Source organism: Protopterus annectens, chromosome 5.part0 (genome assembly GCF_019279795.1).
Source record: "Protopterus annectens isolate FY-2018-M chromosome 5.part0, PAN1.0, whole genome shotgun sequence".
In the NCBI taxonomy this organism is placed as follows: domain Eukaryota; kingdom Metazoa; phylum Chordata; order Ceratodontiformes; family Protopteridae; genus Protopterus; species Protopterus annectens.
The window spans coordinates 655,873,901-655,897,044 of NC_056735.1; the positions used below are offsets into that span (position 1 = coordinate 655,873,901).

The window sequence follows — 23,144 nt, forward strand, 5'->3', positions numbered from 1 at the left end:
CCCACCTCCAATACACCTAGCCTTACTCCCCTTCCATCTGGTCTCTTGCATACACAATATACCAACCTTCCTTCTGTCCGTCATATCGGCTCTCCCCTTATATCAGTCATATTGCCAACATTCAAAGTTCCGACCCTCACTACCACAGTCCTAGCCTTTCTCTTCTCTTCCTGCCTTTGGCCATGCCTTCTGCCTCTTCTCCTCCTTCGGCCAACAGTAGCCGAATTTATGCCAGCACCCTGTTGGCAAACAGTACTGGTGGTGGTCGTTGTTAACCTGGGCCTCGACCGATCCGGTATGGAAATATTTACTGGTGTCCGCATGATTTATTTGGTGAGGTTTTACACCGGATGCCCTTCCTGATGCAACTCTCCCCATTTATCCGGGCTTGGGACTGGCACAAAGAAATGCACTGGCTTGTGCATCCCCAATGGCTGGGTTACGTATGTGTTGATATATATATATATATAGATATATCTATATAGATATATATAGATATATGTATGTATATATATATATATATATATATATATATATATATATATGTATATGGGTCTAGGACTCTTGCACGATCGCACTTTTTACTGAATCGCAAATGGGTGGGCATAATTACATGAAAATGCATTTTGCCGAAGCTGTATTTTCACATAAGTATGCCTGTTGTGCCCGTCGCACTACGGTGCCAATAAGGGAAAATTCCTTTTTCCCCACTGTAGTGCGATCTCGGAATGAGAATATTAAAGTAAGGGGGTGGGAGGTGCAGACCCCCACATGGGTGCAGGGGGCTTGCCCCCCCTGCGTAAAAGTCGATTTAATGTTTTTTTTGTTTGTTTTTTATTAACATAGTTTAACAAAAGTGCTTTTTTGGTAAAAGCATTTTCATTAGTGTGTACGGTGCTAGTGGATACACCCCCCTTACTATATATTCTAACTCCAGGGTCGCACTACAGTGAGGAAAAGGCCATATATAACTTTCAGTGAATTGTGCACAGTCAAATGTGTTTCACTGAAATGTGCTTTCAGTGAGTAGTCCTAGCCCCATATATATATATATATATATATATATATATATATATATATATATATATATATATATGTTTTGTGTGCATGTATATATATATATATATATATATATATATGTATGGGTCTGTGTATGTGTTTGTGTGTGTGTGTATAAACTTTTGCAGTACTGCTTTATTTTTAATTTAAAACCGTGAAAGTGGGTGTAGCTGAGGAACTAACTGCATTAATTTTTTTTCTATGAATGCATGGCACAAATGGAGAAACGATAAGATCCCACCCAGCAAAACCACCTTCAAAGTACTTTGAAACAAAGCAAAACAGGCCATTAATCAGGAGAAAAAGACTTCCTTCTTTCAACAAATAAACTCCCACAATAATAATCCCAGGCTTTTCTGGAAATATGTTAACTCGTTTCTAAATCCTGGCAGCACCCAAAACCCATCTCCATTTCCAGGCAAAAGCCCAGTTGAAATCAGTGAAGTATTTATTAAAAACTTTTTAATAAATGCAGGCAATACCCCATCCACCATACCTCATGGCACTATAAGCTCCATACCATCCTTTAACTGCCAACTGGTAGCAACCTCTCAAATACAAACATTATTTGGGAAATTGAAACCAGGCTCCGTATCTGCTGATAATCCCCCCCCAGAATACCTCAAAAGAAGTGCTAAGGCAATAGGTTTCCCAATATAAATTGAAATTGATCGCTTGCAAAACACACAGTTCTCCAGCTCTGGAAAAAATCAGTAATCACTCCACTTCATAAAGGTGGGAACCCTCATGCCTATCTAATTTTAGACCTTTTTCCATACTGTCCCCTCTATCTAAAATAATGGAAAAATGCTTCCACGAACAACTGATTGAATATCTAACCAGCAACATCCTACTATCCCCTTCACAACATGGTTTTTGACCACCCCACAGTACCATCACTGCCCTAGTCTCCTTCACAAATTTCATCTGTAACGTCCTAGATAGTAATCTACTTGCATCAGTCCTGTTACTGGATCTCTCAAAAGCATTTGACGCAGTCTCCCATATTAAACTTATCCAGCGACTGCAATCTGTAGGATACTCTGATTCCACCCTAACCTGGTTCATTATTTACTTGGACAATCAGACAGCAATCCGTAAAGTGGCAGAATAACCTCTCTAGTCTTCTTCCAAATAACATAAGAGGGCTCCAGGTGTCAATTTTCACATAACATAAGAGGGCCCCAGGGGTCAGTCTTAGGACCCCTACTATTCATCATTTTTATAAAAGACCTACATAAAGTTCCCTGTGACTGTACTACCATACGATATGCAGATGATTCAATCATAATCTGTACCTCCAATAACTTCTTTGACCTCCAAAAGTTAACACAAAAAGCCTTTACATCCATAGAACTCTGGCTAACTCAATCACAGTTATTACTTAACCTTAATAAATCTAAACTACTTATCTTTGTATCTAAACCTGTTCCCACAGACTTTACTATATTCTACATTAACAAAACCCAAATAGAGTTAGTAAATAAGGCCAAACTGCATGGAATTACCATTGACAGCAAACTTAGCTTTGACTTACATTTTAATAATGCAGTAAGAAAGACTTGCTTCAAATTAGGCAAACTTTACAGAAACAGACAATACTTAGACAAATTCGTCCAAATAAAACTTTCAAAAAGTCTTCTCCTTCTAACCTTACTCTGTGGGTCTCCTATCTTCACCAATCTCCACAACTCTTTGCAACACAAACTGCAGTCCTGTTATTATAACATTGCAAAATTCGCTTCAGCCCAACCAGATCGCACCCATTATTGCCAGGCCGCTAGAAAACTAGACTGGCTAGAATTTGCACTTTGCCTGCATTACACACAACTTACCTTTGCCCATGAACTCATTTATGAACCCAAGTTTTGCCCTTCCCTGAAAAATATCATTGAACCTTACGTCCCATCCAAAAATCTACGATTTAACAAGAAACACCTACTTAAAGCATCAAAACCTAGTAAAAGACCAGCTAGCTGCCTTTATTCTCTGTCCTTAACTAAGCTGTGGAATGCCCTCTTATCAGTTACAGAATTAGACAACATAATATCCTTTAAAAGAACTAAAACAACTTCTCACTGATAACCCCAGCTGCACATGCAACGCATATCTACAGCCTCCTTTAATCTAGCAAAACTTTCACATTGCAAATATACTTGTGTATATGTCATACTGTTATACCATATGAATTATCCATAATCTCTATTATCCTACTCCAGACATCTATACAACTATTTTAACACATTTTCTCTTCTGTTACTTTCTACTTTTAATACTACCATTAAATACATACCACCTATTATCCACATATTCCCACTACATGGGTATAAGATTCTAACTATGTCTATCTTACTTTTAAGTTTAACTTTCTAATTCTGCCTTCCCACTACACTTACCTTTCCCTTTTCCTACCCCCCCAAAAAAAAATTAAGCTGTATTGTTAAATATTTTTCCAAGTGTTTAATTTGAGCTGTGTTGTTAAATATTTGTTTAATTTTCCTACATGCTAATCTTCCATTGTTACTGTATTGTGCCTTTTTTACAACATATGTGCTGTTTAGATAGTTTACTATATTATTTCACTTGCTTTAAAAGTAATTGTTTCCTTACAAATTCATGTAATGATTTTCATGCAACTTGGAGCTTTTCTCCCCAGGCCTCCACTGAAAATGGGTCCCAAGCCCAGTGGATTTTCCCGGTCAATAAATAAATAAGAGTGCTCACAGCACCTCTTGGTTGTCTAGTATTACCCAGTAATGCCTGCTTTGTTGGTTTGTATTACTTGTGTAAGCATTCTAAAACTGAGTATGTATTTATTTCTACTCCATTTCAATGTGCAGTGTATATACACATGCTTGACTCTAGAGCTTACATTTACAGGCATTTTTTCTCCTCTGCTTACTCCTCTACTTTTTCATTTGTTTTCTTCACTAAATGCTTTGGGCATTTCTAATTAAATTTTGTATAATGTGTTTGAGTTTTAGAATAGTATTGTGCGTGATGCGCATTTTTGTTTGAGTGGTTCAGAACTTCCAGAGTGTTAAGTAATTATATTCATCATATGGATCACTGTTGCTGTAGCATTAGCTTTATGGGCTATATCCTGCTAAGGATATAATAGCCGGCCAGCTTGCAAAGCTTCAGGGTACCTGCCACCCACCCAAAGCATTAGTTAGCTTGAGCTGATATGAGTAAAAAGACAAGCTTGGGCACAAAGTTCCTCAGAGCTTTCTTAATGCCAAAGAGAGAGCTCCTGAATGGGCTATCAAGGTCCGATGGTCGGCTTGTGCTGTTAATTTTTGGGCAGATAAGTTCCCTTTAAGGAAGAACCATCCACATATTATTTTTGTTGTTTAATCTTACTTTTCTTAGTAGTAAAGTATGCCAATCGTATGCCAATCGTGAGCGGACAGGTGATTCACTGTGGCGACCCCTAACCCGGAAAAGTGGGAAGATTTTTAATCTAAGAATGTATTTTTGTTGACAGTCATTTGACTTTACTATGCTTTTAAAAGGAAACACACTTTTGTTTGTACGGAGAAATTGTGTTTAAATTAGTGTGTTAGAGTGCTTTTTACTGTGATTTAACTGAGGAAAAGTTAATATTAAATACCTTTTTTTTTATATTTTATCAACTTTTGTTGCTTAATTTCCCTGGGAAAGAAGCTTTATCTCTGAGACTTTTTCCAGAATGTTCCACTGTTTTCCGTCCCTCAGAAAATACTATGATCTGTTACAGAGGGAATTTCCAGAACCTTCATCCATTCCTCCAATTCTGATAGTGTTGAAGGATGTGTGTGTGCTACTGCCTGCAGTTTTTTTCTGATAATCATCCAGTTCAACCTAAAAAGACAGGTTGTATAAAGTACTTTAATCTTTTAAGTTTTTATACACTCTTCTCAAACCTGACCCAGCAGCTATAACTTTAACCTGTTTGTGATGGTGCCCACATTCAAAATTCTGTCACTTGACAACCTGTTACTTCTCATCATTCAAGTTTCTTGCTGACACTAGATTTAAAAGATGCTTATCACATCCCTATTCATCTGGAGTTCAGGCATTTCTTAAGGTTTTGTGTATCTGGATCACATTGAGTTCTCTACCCTACCCTTTAGACAGTCCACTGCATCAAGAATGTTCACAAAGTGTCAAGCTGCAGTTGTAGTTCATTGAATCCAATGGGCTATGCACATTTTTCCATGTTTACATGAGTTGCTTATATTCGCAGTCTTTTTCAAAGTGTCTAAAATCTCTCAGTTGGGTGAAAGCTCTCTTACACAAGCTGGGTTTAACATTCAAGTAATTTTTTTTGTTTTGTTTTGTGTTTTGTTTACTCCCTTGCATAAAATTGGGTTTCTGGGAGATCAGCTAGACTCGTTAGTGCACCGGAAAAATAGATCTGTTTCTGAGGTTTTCCACTGTGACTTCAGTCACTGCGAAGGAAGTACCTCAGGAGTTTGGGTTTCATGGTGTCTATGATTCACATGATACCCCTGGCAAGACTCCACATGAGAAAGATGCATTGGTAACAGAAGTTACTTTGGTCCCAGCACCAGCATCCTTTGTCTTTTCAAATCCCAGTGCTGGGATTTGTCAGAAGAGAAATCAGTTGGTGGAGACGGCAAATATTCTGAAATCTATGTCTCACCTTCTTCCTCCTTGTTCCAAAGCAGTCAGTCACCACAGACGTCTCAGACTTTGCTTAGGGAGCAGTTTCGGAAAGTGTAAAAGTGCAAAGTTTGTGGGACACCAAGGGCAGACACAAGCCAATAAATATAAAAGGGATGCTTGCCCTGATCAAGGCTTTCAACTCTCTGAATCATCTTTGGTCCCTGGGAACTCTTTCAGTTGTTACAGGCAATACCACAGTCATGTGGTTTGTCAACAAGCAAGGGAGAACTAGGCCTTACCCTCTTTACAAGACCAGTCATGTTAGCTTGGGAGTACACAATACAATCTCACTCTGCAGTCATCCTGCATTCTTTCAGAGCAAAACTGCATGGCAAATAAGCTGAAAAGCACAAGAACCGACCCTCACGAATTGAAACTAGATCAGTGTTCTTCTAAGATTTGATCCATCTGTGGGGTGTTCCTCAAGCAGACCTCTTTGCCTCCTCTCTGAGCAATTACCTGGCAAAAGCCTCCATCGTGTAAGAAGGCCTTCAAGACAGATGCCATTTATTTTCCTAGGACAGGAATGTTCCTGTATGCTTTTCCACTGACATCCAGGTTAAGTCTGAATATTCAAAAGGAATCCCCAACATCATTGTGGTGACTTTATTTTGGCATAGCCAACCATGGTTCTCCCTTCTTTTGGAATTGACCAAGGGCAGTTACTACAAGCTTCCTCATAGACTGAATGTACTCACACAAGGACAGTGTTGTTTGATACATGCTGACCCCAAGCAACTTCATCTGACTTTCTGAATGATGTCTTAATACTTTCTAGGCACCTCTTTACTGAGGATGTGCAGCAGGTAGTAACAGAGGCAAAAAAGTCTGCTACTGGTAAATCATATATAAGCAAATGGAAAATGTTTTCTAGTTAGTGCCAACAATCTAACCTGCACCTGTTCAGGGCTAGTGTTTCTCTGGTTTTGCAATATTTGTTTGAGTTACTTGCCTATGGCCTGTCTTACTCCCTTGTTGGCTATTTCAGCATGTCTGCCCATGTATCCCCATCTTTCAAGACATTCTCATGTCAAAATGTTTTTGAAAAGGATATTGCATAAGAGATCTCCAAGAAAAGTGGTGGCTCCTCCTTTAGATCTTAATTTTATGTTAGAGAAGCTAACACTTGCTCCATTTCAACCAGCTCATCTGAATGACTTGAGGTTCTAAACATGGAAAATAGTTTTACTGATTGCTCTGACCTCTACAAGAAAAGTATCTGAGTTGCAAACTCATATGGTGGGTCAGCCTTATCACATTTTCCACAGAGCCAGGGTTTCTTTGATAGCTTGTGCCTAAAAGTGCATCTGAGTTTACTTTAAGCCAAAATGTCCATCTCCGTGTGTTCTTCATTGTACTCCAAAATGAGGGAGAAAGGATAATTCATACCTTGGATGTCAGCAAACAGCTCAGGGGTCATCTCTGAAGCCCTGGGAGCTACAGGGTGAAAGCGTTTCTTCTTCTTGTTTAATAAAGTTTGTCAAGTGTTACTGTTATTGTACGGGTTTAGTGGCGTTTTTTTATTTTTATTTCAGTAGTTATGATAAAAAAGTAGTAGGCCATTCAGTAGTTATGATAAAAAAGTAGTAGGCCACACAAACTCCAAATGACAAAAACAGCAGCAATGGGTTCAGGTACAAAAGTTGACTTACAATTTATCCGAGAATTTATTCAATAAAACACACGAAAGGTGTAGTCGCATAAAAATCCAAAAGGTATAAACAGTATTCTAAGCGTTTTCGTCTCTGGTGAATCAGAGGCTTTTTCAAGGATTGATACCCGGCCATTTTATCGCATTTTAATCTGCCATAATGCCTCTTGTTTCTCCAGTTGTAGGGGCCACCCCTTGGGTCTAGGTCTAAAACATCAATTATCGTACGTTTAAAATCATGCCCCTCATACTCCTTACAATGATGCTCTATCCTTAGCCTGTTTCTTGAAGTTAGAAGCATTCGATAGATAAATGAATTGATTTACATTTTTTTACATGTATTTATATAATTTTACATTTTATATGTACATATGTATATGTTTATTAGTAGCATTTTTACCTATACTATTTTGACAAGGGCATGATTTTTGGGGATTTGTGTGTTATTTGCTGTACATCTTAGTGTGTTTTTTTATCATGACGAGTTCTGTGGTTGAATTGTACTGTGATTGTTGAATATTTATGAACTTTATGAATATTCATTATATGGTTTTATTTTATTGGTTCAGTGTTAATTGGGGGTGGATCTGTTTGTTTAAATTGAGCTCAGTAACACTTTTCTAATTTCCTTAAAGTCTGTGATTCACCAGAGACAAAAGCGCTTGGAATACTGTTTATAGTTTTTGGATTTTTATGTGATTACACCTTTCATGTGTTTTATTGAATAAATAAACTTAAACCCACCAAATTAGCAGCAGACAGCCTCCCAAGTGAATACCTACAAATCGCAGCTGATGCTCTGACCTACCCAGTATCCATCTTGATTAACCAATCTCGGTCAGAAAGTTACGTTCCCACACTGTGGAAAGTATCACATATAATTCCCCTCCACAAAGGCGGACCCTCCACAGAACTAACCAATTACCGCCCCATAGCTATTCTCTCTCCACTCTCCAAAATACTAGAGAGATGCATACACTCTCAGGTCTCAGACTACCTCCTTACTAACAACCTCCTTTCTAGTACTCAGCATGGTTTCCGACCAAACCATAGCACCACCACTGCCTTACTCTCCTTTACTAACACTATCCTTCAGCATAAAAACAATGGCTATCTCTCCTCTGCTACTTTCCTAGACCTATCTAAAGCATTTGACATGGTCCCACACAAACAACTTATCTCTGTCTTCAATAACCTATCCTTCTCACAATCGGTCACCAACTGGTTTCAGAGTTACCTGTCTGACCGCCAACAATCCGTTGTATGGTAGAATGACATATCTCCCCAACTACCTGTCTCCATAGGGGTTCCCCAAGGATCCATCCTTGGACCCCTACTCTTCTCTGTTTACACCAATAATCTAGCCTCTGCCACCAAACATGGCACACTCATCCAATACGCAGATGACTCGACCATCATCTGCTCAGCCCAGTCCCTACCAAAACTGCAAAAAGTCACACAGGAAGCCTTTTCCTCTGTTGAAACATGGTTATCTGATGCCCGATTAATACTCAACCCAAACAAAACTAAACTACTCATCTTCCAACCCACCAAACATGCTCATAACAACTCTCACTTTAACATCATGGCAAAAGACAACACCACTATATACCCAACTGAACACACCAAATTGCTAGGAGTGGAAATAGACAATAAACTAAAATTTGACATTCACATATCCATGACTATAAAAAAAGTCCACAAAAAACTAGGAGCGTTATACAGAAATAAGCAATTTCTCACCGAAGCAGCAAAGATTTCAGTAGCAAATTCCCACCTTATCTCCACCCTACTTTATGCCTCTCCAGTATATACCAACCTAAGGCAATGTGATCTAAACAAGCTAGAGACCTGCTACAACAAAATCGCAAAATTCGCCACAGGGGCATCCTACCGTAGTCACCACTGTCTCTCACTTGCTGAATTGGGCTGGCTTGAACTCCCTCACCTCCTACAGTGGTATCAACTCTCACTCGCCCACAAACTAGTAAACCATCCACTAAATGTCCCATCCCTCCAGAATCTACTCCAACCCTATCACACCACCAGACCACTAAGAACCAGCAGCAAATATCACTTGCAGATCACTAAAACCAATAACTCTGCTGGTGAAGCACTATTCTCTTGCACCATAGCCAAATTATGGAACTCACTCCCACCCACAATTACCTCCATACCATCATGCATCCACTTCAAAACTTTACTAAAAGCGCAACTAAAAACATGCTGGCTATGCCCTTGCAACTCCCACTCTGTCATCCACCCCATCCAACCACTACCTTTCTTTCCACTCCACTAACTACCTTGATTATAGCAAGCTCAGATGCTCATAAGACAGTACTTATTATACAGCACGAACTTCTTCTTCTTTTAACATTTGTTAATGTCTGATATGCACTTCACAGATGAAGATTCTAGTTGTCTACTGACGTACTATGTTCTTCATCTGTAAATATGTTGTAAGTAATTGCTATGTAAATTGTTAATCACTATGTAATCCAATGTAAATAACTGTCTGTTTATTTTAACTGTGGAGCTTTTCTCCCCGGGCCTCCGCTAAAAATGGACCTACGTCCAGTCGGACACTCCCGGTCAACAAATTTAAATAAATAAATAAATAAAAATAAATAAAATTATTGGATAAACTGCAAGTTTGCTTTTGTACCTGAACCCACTGCTGCTGTTTTTGTCATTTGAAATATTGTACTGACACAGACACACTTTTCATTAATAACAAACATTTATTCTTAATCTTAATTTGGGAATTGTCTTTTCATCTTGAAGCCATGTTAACCTGACTTGCCTGTTTGGGCTTCTACAGTTTTCCATTCTGAGTGAGTGACAGATAGATAGCATTGTATAACAAATGGCGTACAAGATTCACTGTAAAAGATGTAAATTTTTCTATTATTATGTATAGTTCTGTTTTAAAGTTAGGGTGACATTTCTGTATGCCGTAGAATGGCACTATATCATGAAGAGTAAGTTGATTCTGCTTTACATTCTAGGTGCTGGAGATCAGAGCTTATTCAATTCTCTGTACTCAACATTAGCTGTACAGCTTCCCCGAGAACCCATGGAGTGGAGAAGGTGATTTATTTGACTGTATTTCATTGTTAGTCGAGTGGATGCACTGAAAGCAATCTTAGTAAAACGCTCAGCACAACACTAAATCTCTTTGATTACACAGGATTTTTTTTCATCATACTGTAAAATGCTGTAAAAAATTGATTTGTTCAGAATCTGAAAACTGTTTTAGATAAGTTGTTTTAAGACGATGAATAGTTGATGGTTTCTGTTTCCTTGTGCAATGTATCAACCTTAGCCAGCCACACCTTAAAACCTTTCATCTGACCAGACATTGGCGTGATCCACAGCATACAGAAGACGTTAATTGATTGTGATGGCTTCCTCCATCTGTCAGTACACATTGTTGGTCTTTCTGGTGTTTCTACCCAGTGTCTTTCAAATGACTGGTAAGAAGCAGGAATCCTATTCCACCTTTTCTAAAGGCGGAAAACAATCATACTGATTATGAATCCAGATTGAACATTCTGTAGAGACAGTCTCAAACATGTGCTCTTGGTGTATCTGGTTTGTGTTTCTCTCAGTTGAACTTGGCTGTATTTCTTTAGAAACTTTAATCTCAGTTGTTGTACAGGTCATTTGACCAGCAGAGTGATGGAGTGGTACGCAGACTTGTTTGTGTTTGGTTGGGTTGGTCTTTGCAAAATGACTTATTCATGACAGGGCAGAGATAACGGTGTCTTATTTTTGTCATGGAACATGAAACTACATGCAGGAACTGGCTCAAATCAAACTTCCAGGTCTTGTATCTGCTGCAGATAGGCTCCACGTTTCAGTTTGTGATATAGAGGCTAGGGTACTTAAGGCTGTAACTGGAATGCTTAAAACCTAGGTATGTTTAGCAAATAATTTGAAATAAGTATGCAGTCAGTAGTGTTCAGTGATTTGGATGTTAGTTGTTGTGCCATATTATTGGGGGGGGTCAAGGTGGTGAGGTATTACAGATAGGATATTTGTTGATGTTTTCCGTAAGTGGGTGCCTTCGTTGAAGGTTGAGCGTTGAGCTGGCAGCTCGGCGTTTCGTAAAAATCTACTGCCAATCATTAGCAGACCGGAGTTCCGCTGTGGCAACCTCTTACTGGGAAAAGCCGAAAGACAACAACAATATAGATGTCTTAGATGTCTGTCTGCCTCAATCAAATAGTGTACATCTGTCATCATTTCAGTAAATCTTTTTAAAAGATAGACCTTTTGCAAAGATAAGGGTAAGTTGTACTAAATCCTCTTCTTTATATATCAATAACTGTTGCATTGTTCTTTGCTTGGCTTTATTGTAGTTAAAGCTGCCATCTTTCCCTTCCTAGTCTGTCAGCATAAAGTTTATGTGTAAGCCATGTGTAAGAACAGGCCGAGGATTTCCATTTCTCTGAGAAAAGTTATATTTTGCAGCAGGGGGAGGTTAAGATTTATAGCCTTCTTTGCATTATGAACTATTTGCTAACCCTGCTGTAACACAACACAAGTGATTGCAACAAAAATGCATCCCAATCCACAGAAAAGTGAATTAATTCAGAAAAGCTGGTCGTCATATAATTGTGCAAATATATTTGCAGAATTGATATGGACAAGTATCCTTTTACATCTGTATGGTGTGTTTCTTTTGTTGTTATAACAATTATTTTCTGGGCATCCACCTGCTAAAATTAGGAGCTGCCAGATTACCCATCCTCTTGTGCTGTTGCACTTCAGCACCTAGTTTGCCCCCTCATGGGAGTTGACCTTTGGTGCTGGTAGCCAGCAGCTAGTACTGGGGAGAAGGAAGTGTTCCTGTTGTTTGCTATATTGCCAGGTGGATGACAGTTTTTTGCTTATGCTTAATGTTTGAAGTGTGCAAATGTACATGGAGAGTCTAATATTAGAGTTTTTCCACATTTTCACATCACAATCCTGCATTCCTTCAAAATTAAGAGTAACAGTTACCAGTAAATTTGTCTAGGATAATCAAACGCAAAGTTCAAGATTGTGGAATTTGTAACATTGATTATTAAATATGCATATGTTTTATTTACAGTTCATCAAAATTGACATCCCCACCTGAGTGAAAGGGAGTAGAACTAAGCTACAGGCCCTGCCTGAGCAAGAGAAGCCCATATACTCCTAGCATACTTCTGCACTTTTACAGAGAGCTTACTATGTAAGTGAAGAATAATGAGGGACTGGACTGGGATACACCTGTGTAAATTAGCAAGGAGGCTAGGCTAAAACCTTAGATGTCCTTCAAGGATGCATCTGCAGTCCTTACAAATGGGTTGTCCTGTCGTCAGGCAGCCCTTCGGTCGGCCGGATTCCAAAGTCTGGGTCTGGCCTCGGCTGGTGTCGCACTTCACCCGACGTCATAGCTGCAGTTCTTCGGGTATAAAGGCATCAGCCGACGCCATTTTCCTCAGTCTTTCTTGCGCGTGGCTCCCAAAGCAGAAGCAGTTCGCAAGTGCCGGTCGGTCAGAACCAGAGATAACTACTACCGAATACTACTTCAAGACTTCTAAAAGCTAAGTACCCCGTTGGGGACTCTTTCTTGCCTCAGCCGATGTCAGAAAAAGTGAATAACTGTTTAACTTGTGGGAAACAAATACCTCATAAAGATTTCCACTCTTACTGCTTACCTTGTTTAGGCCCAGACCACGACGTAGCAGCTTGTTTAGCCTGTGCTTCTTTCAACCGACGAACGCTTAGGCGTCGGTCGGAGTTTGCTGAACAGTTTTTCGGCTCAGATTTTGCGTACATAATGATGTCGGATCCTCCGACTACTCAAATTGTTAAGAAACGCAAAGAAAAGGACCGACACTCGCGGTCCATGGTTTCGGCCAAAACCGCGGTTAAGCAAACCGCAAGTGTCTCGGTTTCGGCCGAAACCGAGCAAACGGTTCAATCTTCAGCCGAATCCTTGACTACTACCGAGGCCCCTTCTACCCTAGTTGAATCGGCCTCTGAAGTTTTACCTACTACTGTGGTTTCACAAGAATTATCGGACACGATCCCTTTGGATGTTTCTACCCCAGCACGTGGTGCTGCTAGGCCTCCTGCAGCCATGTCTATAAAGGCCTTTGCCAGGGCTAAAGCAGCCAAAGCTTCTAAGTCTGTGCCTGTTAAGCCCCCCTCTCACAGGCCCAGTTCCAGTTCACAAATGCTTACTCTGGCAGAGGATCTCATCTCTTTAATAAGGGGATCCCAATCTCACCCAGACAGGGCCTCTCAACCTCCAGAAAAGAGACCTAGAGCAGAGCCCCCCGAGCCAGTGTCCTCAGATGACTCTTCTGATGATACAGACAATACAGACCATCCAGAGGCTCCTTTTTCTACTTATGAAGATTCCGATGCTGAAGAATCGATTCCTTCTGCCTCTCCACCAGAGGAATTTTCATTTGGGGAAACTTTACATGCCATGAGAGAGCAATTCCAATGGCAGGGACAAGATTTCTCAGATTCAAGAAAAGGCTTAGGACCTTTTTACACTTACCACAACATAGGCCTTTAGCTATACCTCCAGTTCTTCCTGTTGTGGATGATGCATTTAATGATGCTTGCACTGCTCCTGATACTTTACCTCCAGCCCCTGCTAAGCCCGATAGGTTCTACAGGGTCCCGGACACTCATCACCATTTATACAAGGCTCCTTTTGCAGATCCTGAAACTATCTCCCAGGGGCCTAAGGCAGTAGCTTCGACCTCAGCGAAAAACCCTCTCCCTTCTGAAAGGGAATCCAGGTCCTTAGAGATGGGGTAAAAAAGTATACACCTCTGCTACTCTCTCAGCTAGAGCATTGAACTGTCAGTTTCATATGATCCAATACCAAGAGTTTATGCTTGATCAGTTAACTAAGAAACTGTCCTCTCATGATTCTTTAGATAAGAAATATGTTCTAGAAATGGTGAATAACATTCAGCAGGTTAGTAACCATTCCTTAAAATGTGGCTATGATGCACTGGAGGCTTCATTTAGATCAGCCATGACTGGCACAGTTATAAGAAGACATGCATGGTTGAAAGAACAGGTCTTGCCGGATCATGTTAAAGCAAAGCTATTAGATGCTCCTATGGATAAGGTCAGTTTATTGGTTCTCCTGCCCAACAGGTACTGAAGAAAATGGAAGAGAAGGCAAAATCTGTGCAAACAGTGAAAGATTTCTTACAGGTTCAGCCTCCAAGGTTTAGCAGGAACTGGCCTTCCAAAAATTGGTCCTTTCCAGACTCCTCTAAAACTCAGAGAGGCAGGAATAGGCGTTCAAGAGGCAGAAATCAATCCAGAGGAGGTGCCTACAGGGGACGCCAGTGGCAAGGCAACAACCAACGAGGCACAGACACAACCACTACCACTGCAACAGGACAATCACAGTGACTTGGCTCTGACACCGCCTACCAGGGAACAAATAGCAGCACCCTTAGGCGGAAAGTTAGCCTTATTTTCAAAAAACTGGCACTATATCACAAGAGACAAGTGGATTTTGCAAACTATAGGCCAAGGCTACAGGTTTCATTTCCACACTTTACCAGGAAAAAGTGGAATGCCAAACCTACCACCAAATCAAAAGACAGAAGCTCTAAAACAAATAGCTCAATTAGCAAAGATGAGAGCTGTGGAAAAGGTACCACCTATAGAACAAGGCAAGGGATTTTACTCCAGACTCTTCCTGGTACCAAGAAAAGAGAAAAATTGGAGGCCTATTCTCGACCTGTCCGCTTTAAACACATTCATCATTGTTCCAAAATTCAAAATGCTGACCCTACAGCAACTTCATCCCATGCTGGGCAAGGAGTACTGGCTGGTAACTCTAGATCTCAAGGAGGCATACCTGCACGTCCCCATACGACCAAATTGCAGAAGATACCTCAGATTTCTTGCAGGATCAGAGCATTATCAATTCTCAGCATTGCCCTTTGGCTTATCTACTGCCCAGAGTGTTCACGAAATGCCTGGCATCAGTAATCGCTCACTGCAGGCTTCAGGGAATCCAAATTTATCCATACCTGGGCGACTGCCTGATACAAGCGGACAACAAAAACAAGCTGACACAAGACTTACAAAGAGTCATTTGCTTACTACAAGCCCTGGGATACACAGTCAATATAAAAAAGTCAAGACTGATACCATCCCAAACAATAACCTTCTTGGGTGCAGAATTGGACACAGTACAACAGATGGCATTCCTAACTGCAGAAAAACAAGAACAACTTCCTCTCTACTTCTTGGCATTAACAAAGCAGAACAAACTAACAGCAAGGAAAGTACTGCAGGCCTTGGGCTTCATGGCATCCTGCATAATCCTGGTCCCCCATGCCAGACTGCATATGAGAAAGCTTACAGTGGTACCTAAAGAATTTATGGTCTCAACACAGGCACAGCTTAGAAACCGAAATACCACTAATCCCATGCCTGAAACAAGAGTTCCTATGGTGGGCTCAGGCATGCCAGTCAAACACAGGTTTGCCCTTCCACAACATTCAACCAAGCCAAACCATCACAACAGACGCCTCAGACCTCGGTTGGGGGGCCCACATGCTGGACAAGTGCATACAAGGCTTATGGACCCCAGATCAGCTGCACCTGCACATAAATCAAAAAGAAATGCTGGCAGTAAAACTAGCAATCCAGAATTTCAGACCATTCCTCCAAGAAGGGCAGTTGATGATAAGGACAGACAACACCACAGTCATGTGGTACATCAACAAACAGGGAGGCACTCATTCATACCCTCTATGCCGAATGGCTCTGGACCTATGGAATATGGCTCTGAGTTGCAACATTCAGTTACAGGCAATTTTTGTACCAGGAAAAGAAAACATCCTAGCAGACATGTTAAGCAGAACTACCTCGGATGCTCACGAATGGATGCTACACCCGGACATCTTCAAGGCCATCACAAAGAAATGGGGACTGCCACAAATAGACCTATTCGCATCCCCACTCAATCACCAGCTCAAGAAATTCTGCACAAGGACATACCACCCACTTGCTTGGAAGGTGGACACTCTATCCTTCAGTTGGAAAGGCCTGACAGCATATGCATTTCCACCTCTTCCTTTGATGCACAAGGTACTATTGAAAATCAAAGAGGAACGTCCAAGGATAATACTGATAGCTCCAGATTGGCCAAGACAACATTGGTACCCATTACTGAGGAGCATGTCTCGGGGGGGAAATGTGGACACTACCCCTGATTCCTTTGATGTTAACTCAGAGCGACTACAACATCCTGCATCCAAACCTGGAAACTCTGCAACTGACTGCCTGGAACATTACATAAGAGCAACTAACCCAGGTTTATCCCAAAGGGTTAAAGACATTATCCTTGAGGCCCGCAGACCTTCAACAAGAAGGAACTATGCAGGAAAATGGAAAAGGTTTCTCATTTGGAGTACTGAAAGGGGGAAAGATGTGTCAAAGGTAGACATTGCCAACATCCTGGAGTATTTGGCAGAGCTTTTCCATACAGGCCTGTCCTATTCCTCCATCAAGATACATGCATCAGCTATTTCTGCAGAATACAGCTCGATCCCCTGTCTTTTCGCATCCTCTACTCAGGCAGTTTCTGAGAGGAATTAAGAATGTAAAACCTCCTAGAAAACCACCATTACCAGCATGGGACTTGAACTTTGTGCTAGAAAAATTGACACTCCCCCCCCTTTCGAACCAGCAGCAACAGCAGATCTTCAACACCTATCCTGGAAAACTGCTTTCCTGCTGGCTATTACTTCAGCAAGAAGGGTTTCGGAACTACAGGCTTTAATGGCAGTACAACCCTTCCTAATCTTCCATCAAGATAGAGTGTCCATGAGAACTAATCCTACATTTATGCCTAAGGTCATATCCAGAGTGTCTTTAAACCAGGAAATCCACCTACCTACCTTCTTTCCCAATCCACAGAACAGGGGGGAAAGACTGCTACATACCTTGGATGTACATAGACAGTTACGCTACTACCTGGACAGAACCAAGAGCAATAGAAAAACTGACCAGCTTCTGGTAGCATATGCAACAGGAAGGGAAGGAAAAGCAATTTCCAAACAGACAATCTCCAAGTGGATAGGAAATTGCATTAGATTCTGTTACTCCTACCATGGAAAGCAAATTCCACAGAACATAAGGCCTCATTCTACAAGGGCTACAGCCACTACCACAGCTTTCTTACGAGGAGTGGCTAAGAAGGGCATTATAGAGGCTGCTACTTGGACCTCCGTGCATACATTTGTCAAGCATTATAATTTACCGTTATACTCTAGATCCCGAGCAGGGTTTGCCACTGCTGTTTTGCAAGGGATCCTAACTACACCATAATTTCTTCTTCCTCCTCCCCTAGTGTGGCTATGGTATTCTACCCATTTGTAAGGACTGCAGATGCATCCTTGAAGGACATAGTACAGTTTTGTACCTACCATAAATGTAGATGTCCGAACAGGATAGCATCTGCAGTCAGGATTACCCACCCTCCTTCCCCTCTGTGGTATTCCTAGGGTATTTGCCCACCTAATAGCTAGCTGGGGGGGGGATCTCTTATGGTGTATTTGTTTGTATATATGTATATACATGCTTATTTTTGTGTTTGCCTTCTACTTTTTGGAAACATTGGCATTTATCCAAAAATTTAGCTATCCAAGAGGGCAACTGGCATCTGGGACAAGAAACATTGAGGAAAATGGCGTCGGCTGATGCCTTTATACCCGAAGAACTGCAGCTATGACGTCGGGTGAAGTGCGACACCAGCCGAGGCCAGACCCAGACTTTGGAATCCGGCCGACCGAAGGGCTGCCTGACGACAGGACAACCCATTTGTAAGGACTGCAGATGCTATCCTGTTCGGACATCTACATTTATGGTAGGTACAAAACTGTACTTTTTTTTTCCAACTACATTTCTGTCATCTGTTACCTCTGGTCATCAGATCCCCCACTAAATGATTATCCCTTATTTCCCTTACCTACTTGCTCGCAATGTAGTGTGGATGAGATGAATGAGAGCCAGCTGATGGGCAGGCTTTCCTCTGGGATGGTGAGTTGTATAATTCCCTGTCTTGTTCTCCTTAGAATCTTTGGATGCCCTACTTAAACAGGTAGAACAGTGCTGAGACTAGGCATGTCTGTGCTTACACACATCCACACCAGCACATACCAATTTCCCACCTGAAGATTTAATGGGTTGATTGAATTCCCTTCTGCTGCAACACCTAGTCTCCAACAAGTAGCAGTCGCTTAGCAGTTGTGAGTGCCTACATGTCCCTGGGGTTGGTAGGGCATAATGATTCACTTAATTCCATCTCTCCCTAACCAGCCTCTCCAGTACCAGAGGAGCTACTTAAAAGTGCAGTCCCAGAACATGGATTTATCTGCATTAACAAGAGAATTTAGACAGCCAGGACTTAGCTTGGCAGTCAAAAATTAGCTAGGCTTTTATGACCTCTCCTGTGTTACTCATAATGCAGTACTCCTGAGGACTTCTTTCTCTCCAGATCATTTGCCAGGCAGGTATTAACATTGGTAAGAGAAACAACTCCAGGCTACCAGTTGTTTTGAATCAATGTGGTGCAGTATTTATGCCAAGCCACTGGTGCTGCCACATTTGTTTGTCTCTTAATATTAAGATCAGTATATTACAGTTTTTCTCAAAAGAAGGTGGTTCAGTGAACTATTTTCCATTTCTGCTGTTCTTATCTCAGTTGTTAGCTGCGCGCTCTCTCTCTCTCTCTCTCTTTTTTTTTCTTTCTTGTTGAGCTATAGTTCAAATATTTACTGTGCTGCCTTTCCAAAGCTGATGGGGACAGAATGATGTGAAAGTTTCTTTTGACCCATATTCATCTGGGAATTATCCTGGTTCCAGTTCCTGTTGGACCCTTGAGCCCTGCTTCATCCCAAACCATGTTGGTTACTCCTACTCTGATCCACTCCTCTGCTTTGGAGGTATTGGACCTGAGATTTCAGAGTTTGTCCATGTTTGATCTGAAGGCCTGGCCTTCATCGACTCCGACACCTTCCCTGATCCAGCAAGATCGAATGATTTCCGAGCCAGAGGGTAGCTCGGAGTTGTAGCTCTGGCACTAGTTGTGGAGGTAGGGGGTTGACTACAAGGTTGTCGGAACCTTCCTGTTTCTTCAGAGCTTTGGCGTTAGCTCAGTACTGACCACTGCTTCGAGGCACAGTCATAGTGATTCTGTGAGTTGCACTGGTCAGGTAGATGTTCATCGTGTTTCACTGTTGCAGTCATTACACTTGGGTTATCCTACTGGCAGGCGACCCGCAGTCGGCAGTTATCCTGCTGGCAGGCGACCCGTAGTCGGCCCGAGTTCCAAAGTTTTGGTCCGGCGTCGGTTGCTGTCACCTCTTCCCTGACGTCAGTGTGCCAGGGGTATAAAAGTTGCAACCGACGCCATTTTCTTCAGTCTTTTTTGCCGTGCGGTGCCCGAAACAAAAGCAGTTCGCAAGTGCCGGTCGGCCAACTCCTGAGATTTTCAAAATTGAGTTTCAGAACTGAAGTCTTCAATAAAGTTAAGTACCCTGTTGGGGAAACTTTTTCTTGCTCCAGACCGATGTCAGTAAAAGTTAATAATTGTATTTCTTGTGGGAAGCAAATACCTCATAAGGACTTTCACTCTTACTGTATTCCTTGCCTAGGCCCTGACCACGACGTCACTAGTTGTCGGTTTTGTGCTAGATTCAATAAATGCACTATTAAACGTCGGTTTGATTTTGCTTTACATTATTTTGGCCGAAGGTTTAATTACATAATGCCGTTGGAACAACCGACGACCGGAATTTATAAAAAATGCAAAGACAAAGAAAAGGACAGGCATCCAAGGTCCAAAACCGACGATGAAGCCTCTTCTAGGCCAGTCGCCGGTTCTCAGTGAGGTGCTTTCGCAGCCCCTGACACCCGCTACCTCAGAGCCACAGGCCGTAACAGACAGCCACGTGGAGACACCGAGGCCTGTGGAAACTCAAGGTATTGGGCCTATGGAAACTATACCCTCAGATGGGTCCAGAGCCGCTGAGCAGGCATCGGCTTCTGAGGGTGTTTTCAGACCTTCACAGCTTACAATTAAGCCTACTACAGCAGCAAAGGCAAAGTCAAAAACACCATTAAAGACAAGGAAACAAGTACAGCATTCTCCACAACAGTCATCCATGCCAAAGAAACAGATGCTTAAAATGGCTGAAAACCTAATTACTTTAATCAGGGGTTCCCATCCCCCTCCTGACAAAAGGCCTAGGCAAGACCATGATTATGATTCCTCTGACCAGGTTTCTATTTCCTCTTACTCCTCTTCTGATCAGGGATATTCTCTCCCTCCCTATGAGGACTCTGATGCAGAAGAGTCCATACCTTCAGCCTCTCCACCTGAGGATTATTCTTTTGGGGAAACCCTGCACACCATGAGGGAGCATTTCCATTGGGAGAGACAGGATTATTCAGAATCCAAGAAAATGCTCAGAGACTTCCTTTTATTGCCTCCGCATAGGCCCCTGGCTATCCCCCCTGTGCTTGATATTGTTGATGATGTTTTTCTGAATCCAGTCTGTCTCCTGATTCTTTACCCCCTGCACCAGTCAAGCCAGACAGGTACTACAGAGTCCCTGACTCTCATAAATTTCTTTACAAAAACCCCGCTGCAGACCCAGAAGCAATTTCTCAGGGTCCAAAAGGAGTTAAGGCTTCCACTGCTAAAAATCCTGTCCCCTCAGATAGGGATTCCAGAGCTCTGGACAGATGGGGGAAAAAAGTTTACACTTCTGCTACTTCAGCTGTAAGAGCTTTAAAATGTCAGTTTCACATGCTTAAATACCAACAGTACCTCATGTCATTGTTAAAACAGAAAATGGTTTCAAATACAGAAGGTCCTGACAGTAAGGAAATGCAGGATTTATTGCATGCAGTTGAACAAGTGGGAAAGCATACTCTGCAATGTGGTTTTGATTCATTAGAGGCTTCTTGTAGAGCCGCAGTTACAAGCTCTGTTATTTGAAGGCATGCTTGGTTGAAAGAACAAAGGCAGAAAAGGTGTTAAAGAAAATGGAGGATAAAGCAAAGTCAATGCAGATAGTGAAATATTTCTTACAGGTTCAACCACCTAGATTTTGCAGAAACTGGCCTTCAAAAAATTGGTCCTTTCCAGTGTCAGACAGGCCACAAAGAGGCAGATACAGACACCCAAGAGGCAGATCTCAGCCCCAAGGCTCCTACCGACCTAAACAATGGGGTGCTTCAGCCCCCAAAGGAGGGGAAGACAAATCACAACCTTATGGGAAACAGTCCCAATAACTTCCCTCTGCAAATGCCAAGCACTTAGCTTTTGACAGCACCCCTAGGGGGGAAGCTGGCACATGATCACCCAGGACCAATGGGCGCTGAATATTGTTTCTCAGGGTTACAGGTTCCACTTCCACACGCTTCCAAAACCAAAAGTTATGCCAGACCTGCCACAAAACCAATGGGCAGAGGCACAAAAACAGATTGCTGCTCTTATGGACATGGAAGCTATTCAAAAAGTTCCACAGCAAGAACAGGGACAAGGATTTTACTCAAGACTTTTCTTAGTACCCAGAAAGGACAAAGCCTGGAGACCAATACTGGACCTGTCAATCCTAAATACTTTCCTGGATGTTCCAAAATGTTAACACTACATCAACTTCTGCCCATGCTGGGCAAGAAGGCTTGGTTATTTACTTTGGACCTGAAGGAGGCATACCTGCATGTCCCAATAAGACAGTCTTGCAGAAGATACCTCAGATTCATAGCAGGCTCAATGCATTACCAATTCTCTGCACTGCCCTTTGGCTTATCTACTGCGCCCAGGGTCTTCACAAAATGCCTGGCACCATTAATTGCATTTTGCAGACAAAAAGGAATTCAAATATATCCCTACTTGGATGACTGCCTTATTCAAGCAGAGAGCAAGGACATTCTTCTAAAGCATCTGGCGTTTGTAAAAAGATTGCTAATTTGCCTAGGGTACACAGTAAACGAAAATAAATCAAAACTAGTGCCCTCTCAAGAGATAATATTCCTGGGTTCAAGCTTAAATACAACTGCCCAGATGGCTTATCTCACGCCAGACAAACAAAGGCAACTGACTCATTACTTTCAAATGATGGCAACAAAATCCCAGCTCCCTGAGAGAAAAATTCTGCAGGCCCTGGGCTTCATGGCATCCTGCATTCTACTAATTCCATATGCAAACTGCATATGAGAAAACTACAATGGTATCTAAAAAGTGTTTGGACTCAGCATTGTCACAGCCTGGAGACAGTCATAACTTTAATTCCCTGTCTACAACAGGAGTTTCGATGGTGGGCCCAGGCCTGTCACCACAGCAAGGGACAGCCTTTCACTTTACCCACAGCCAGGCAGACAATAACAATGGATGCATCGGATTATGCCTGGGGGGCACATATGGCAGGAAAATGTATTCAGGGCACGTGGCCCAAGGAACAAATGCATCTTCACATCAATCAAAAAGAGATGCTAGCTGTACAGAATGCCCTGACAGCTTTCAAGGACCTACTACATCCAGGACAACTATTAATAAAGACGGACAATACCACAGTTATGTGGTACATAAACAAGCAAGGGGGCACACATTCTTACCCCCTATGCAGGCAAGCCATGACTTTGTGGAACACAGCACTGACCTATCAAGTACATCTGCAGGCACAATTCCTGCCAGGTCCTTTTGAAAAGACAAAGCATGGAG

General features: G+C 41.8%; 1 protein-coding gene across 2 annotated transcripts in view; it reads left to right on the forward strand.

The window, feature by feature from the left end:
• The window catches only part of TRAPPC10 (trafficking protein particle complex subunit 10), a 2,525,275-nt gene that overhangs the window by 309,097 nt on the left and 2,193,034 nt on the right, over positions 1–23,144 (forward strand). For both annotated transcript variants that reach the window (XM_044072500.1, XM_044072501.1), the window contains exon 2: positions 10,390–10,471. In XM_044072500.1, coding sequence (XP_043928435.1) covers positions 10,390–10,471 — 82 coding nt within the window. The remainder of the gene's footprint in view (positions 1–10,389; positions 10,472–23,144) is intronic.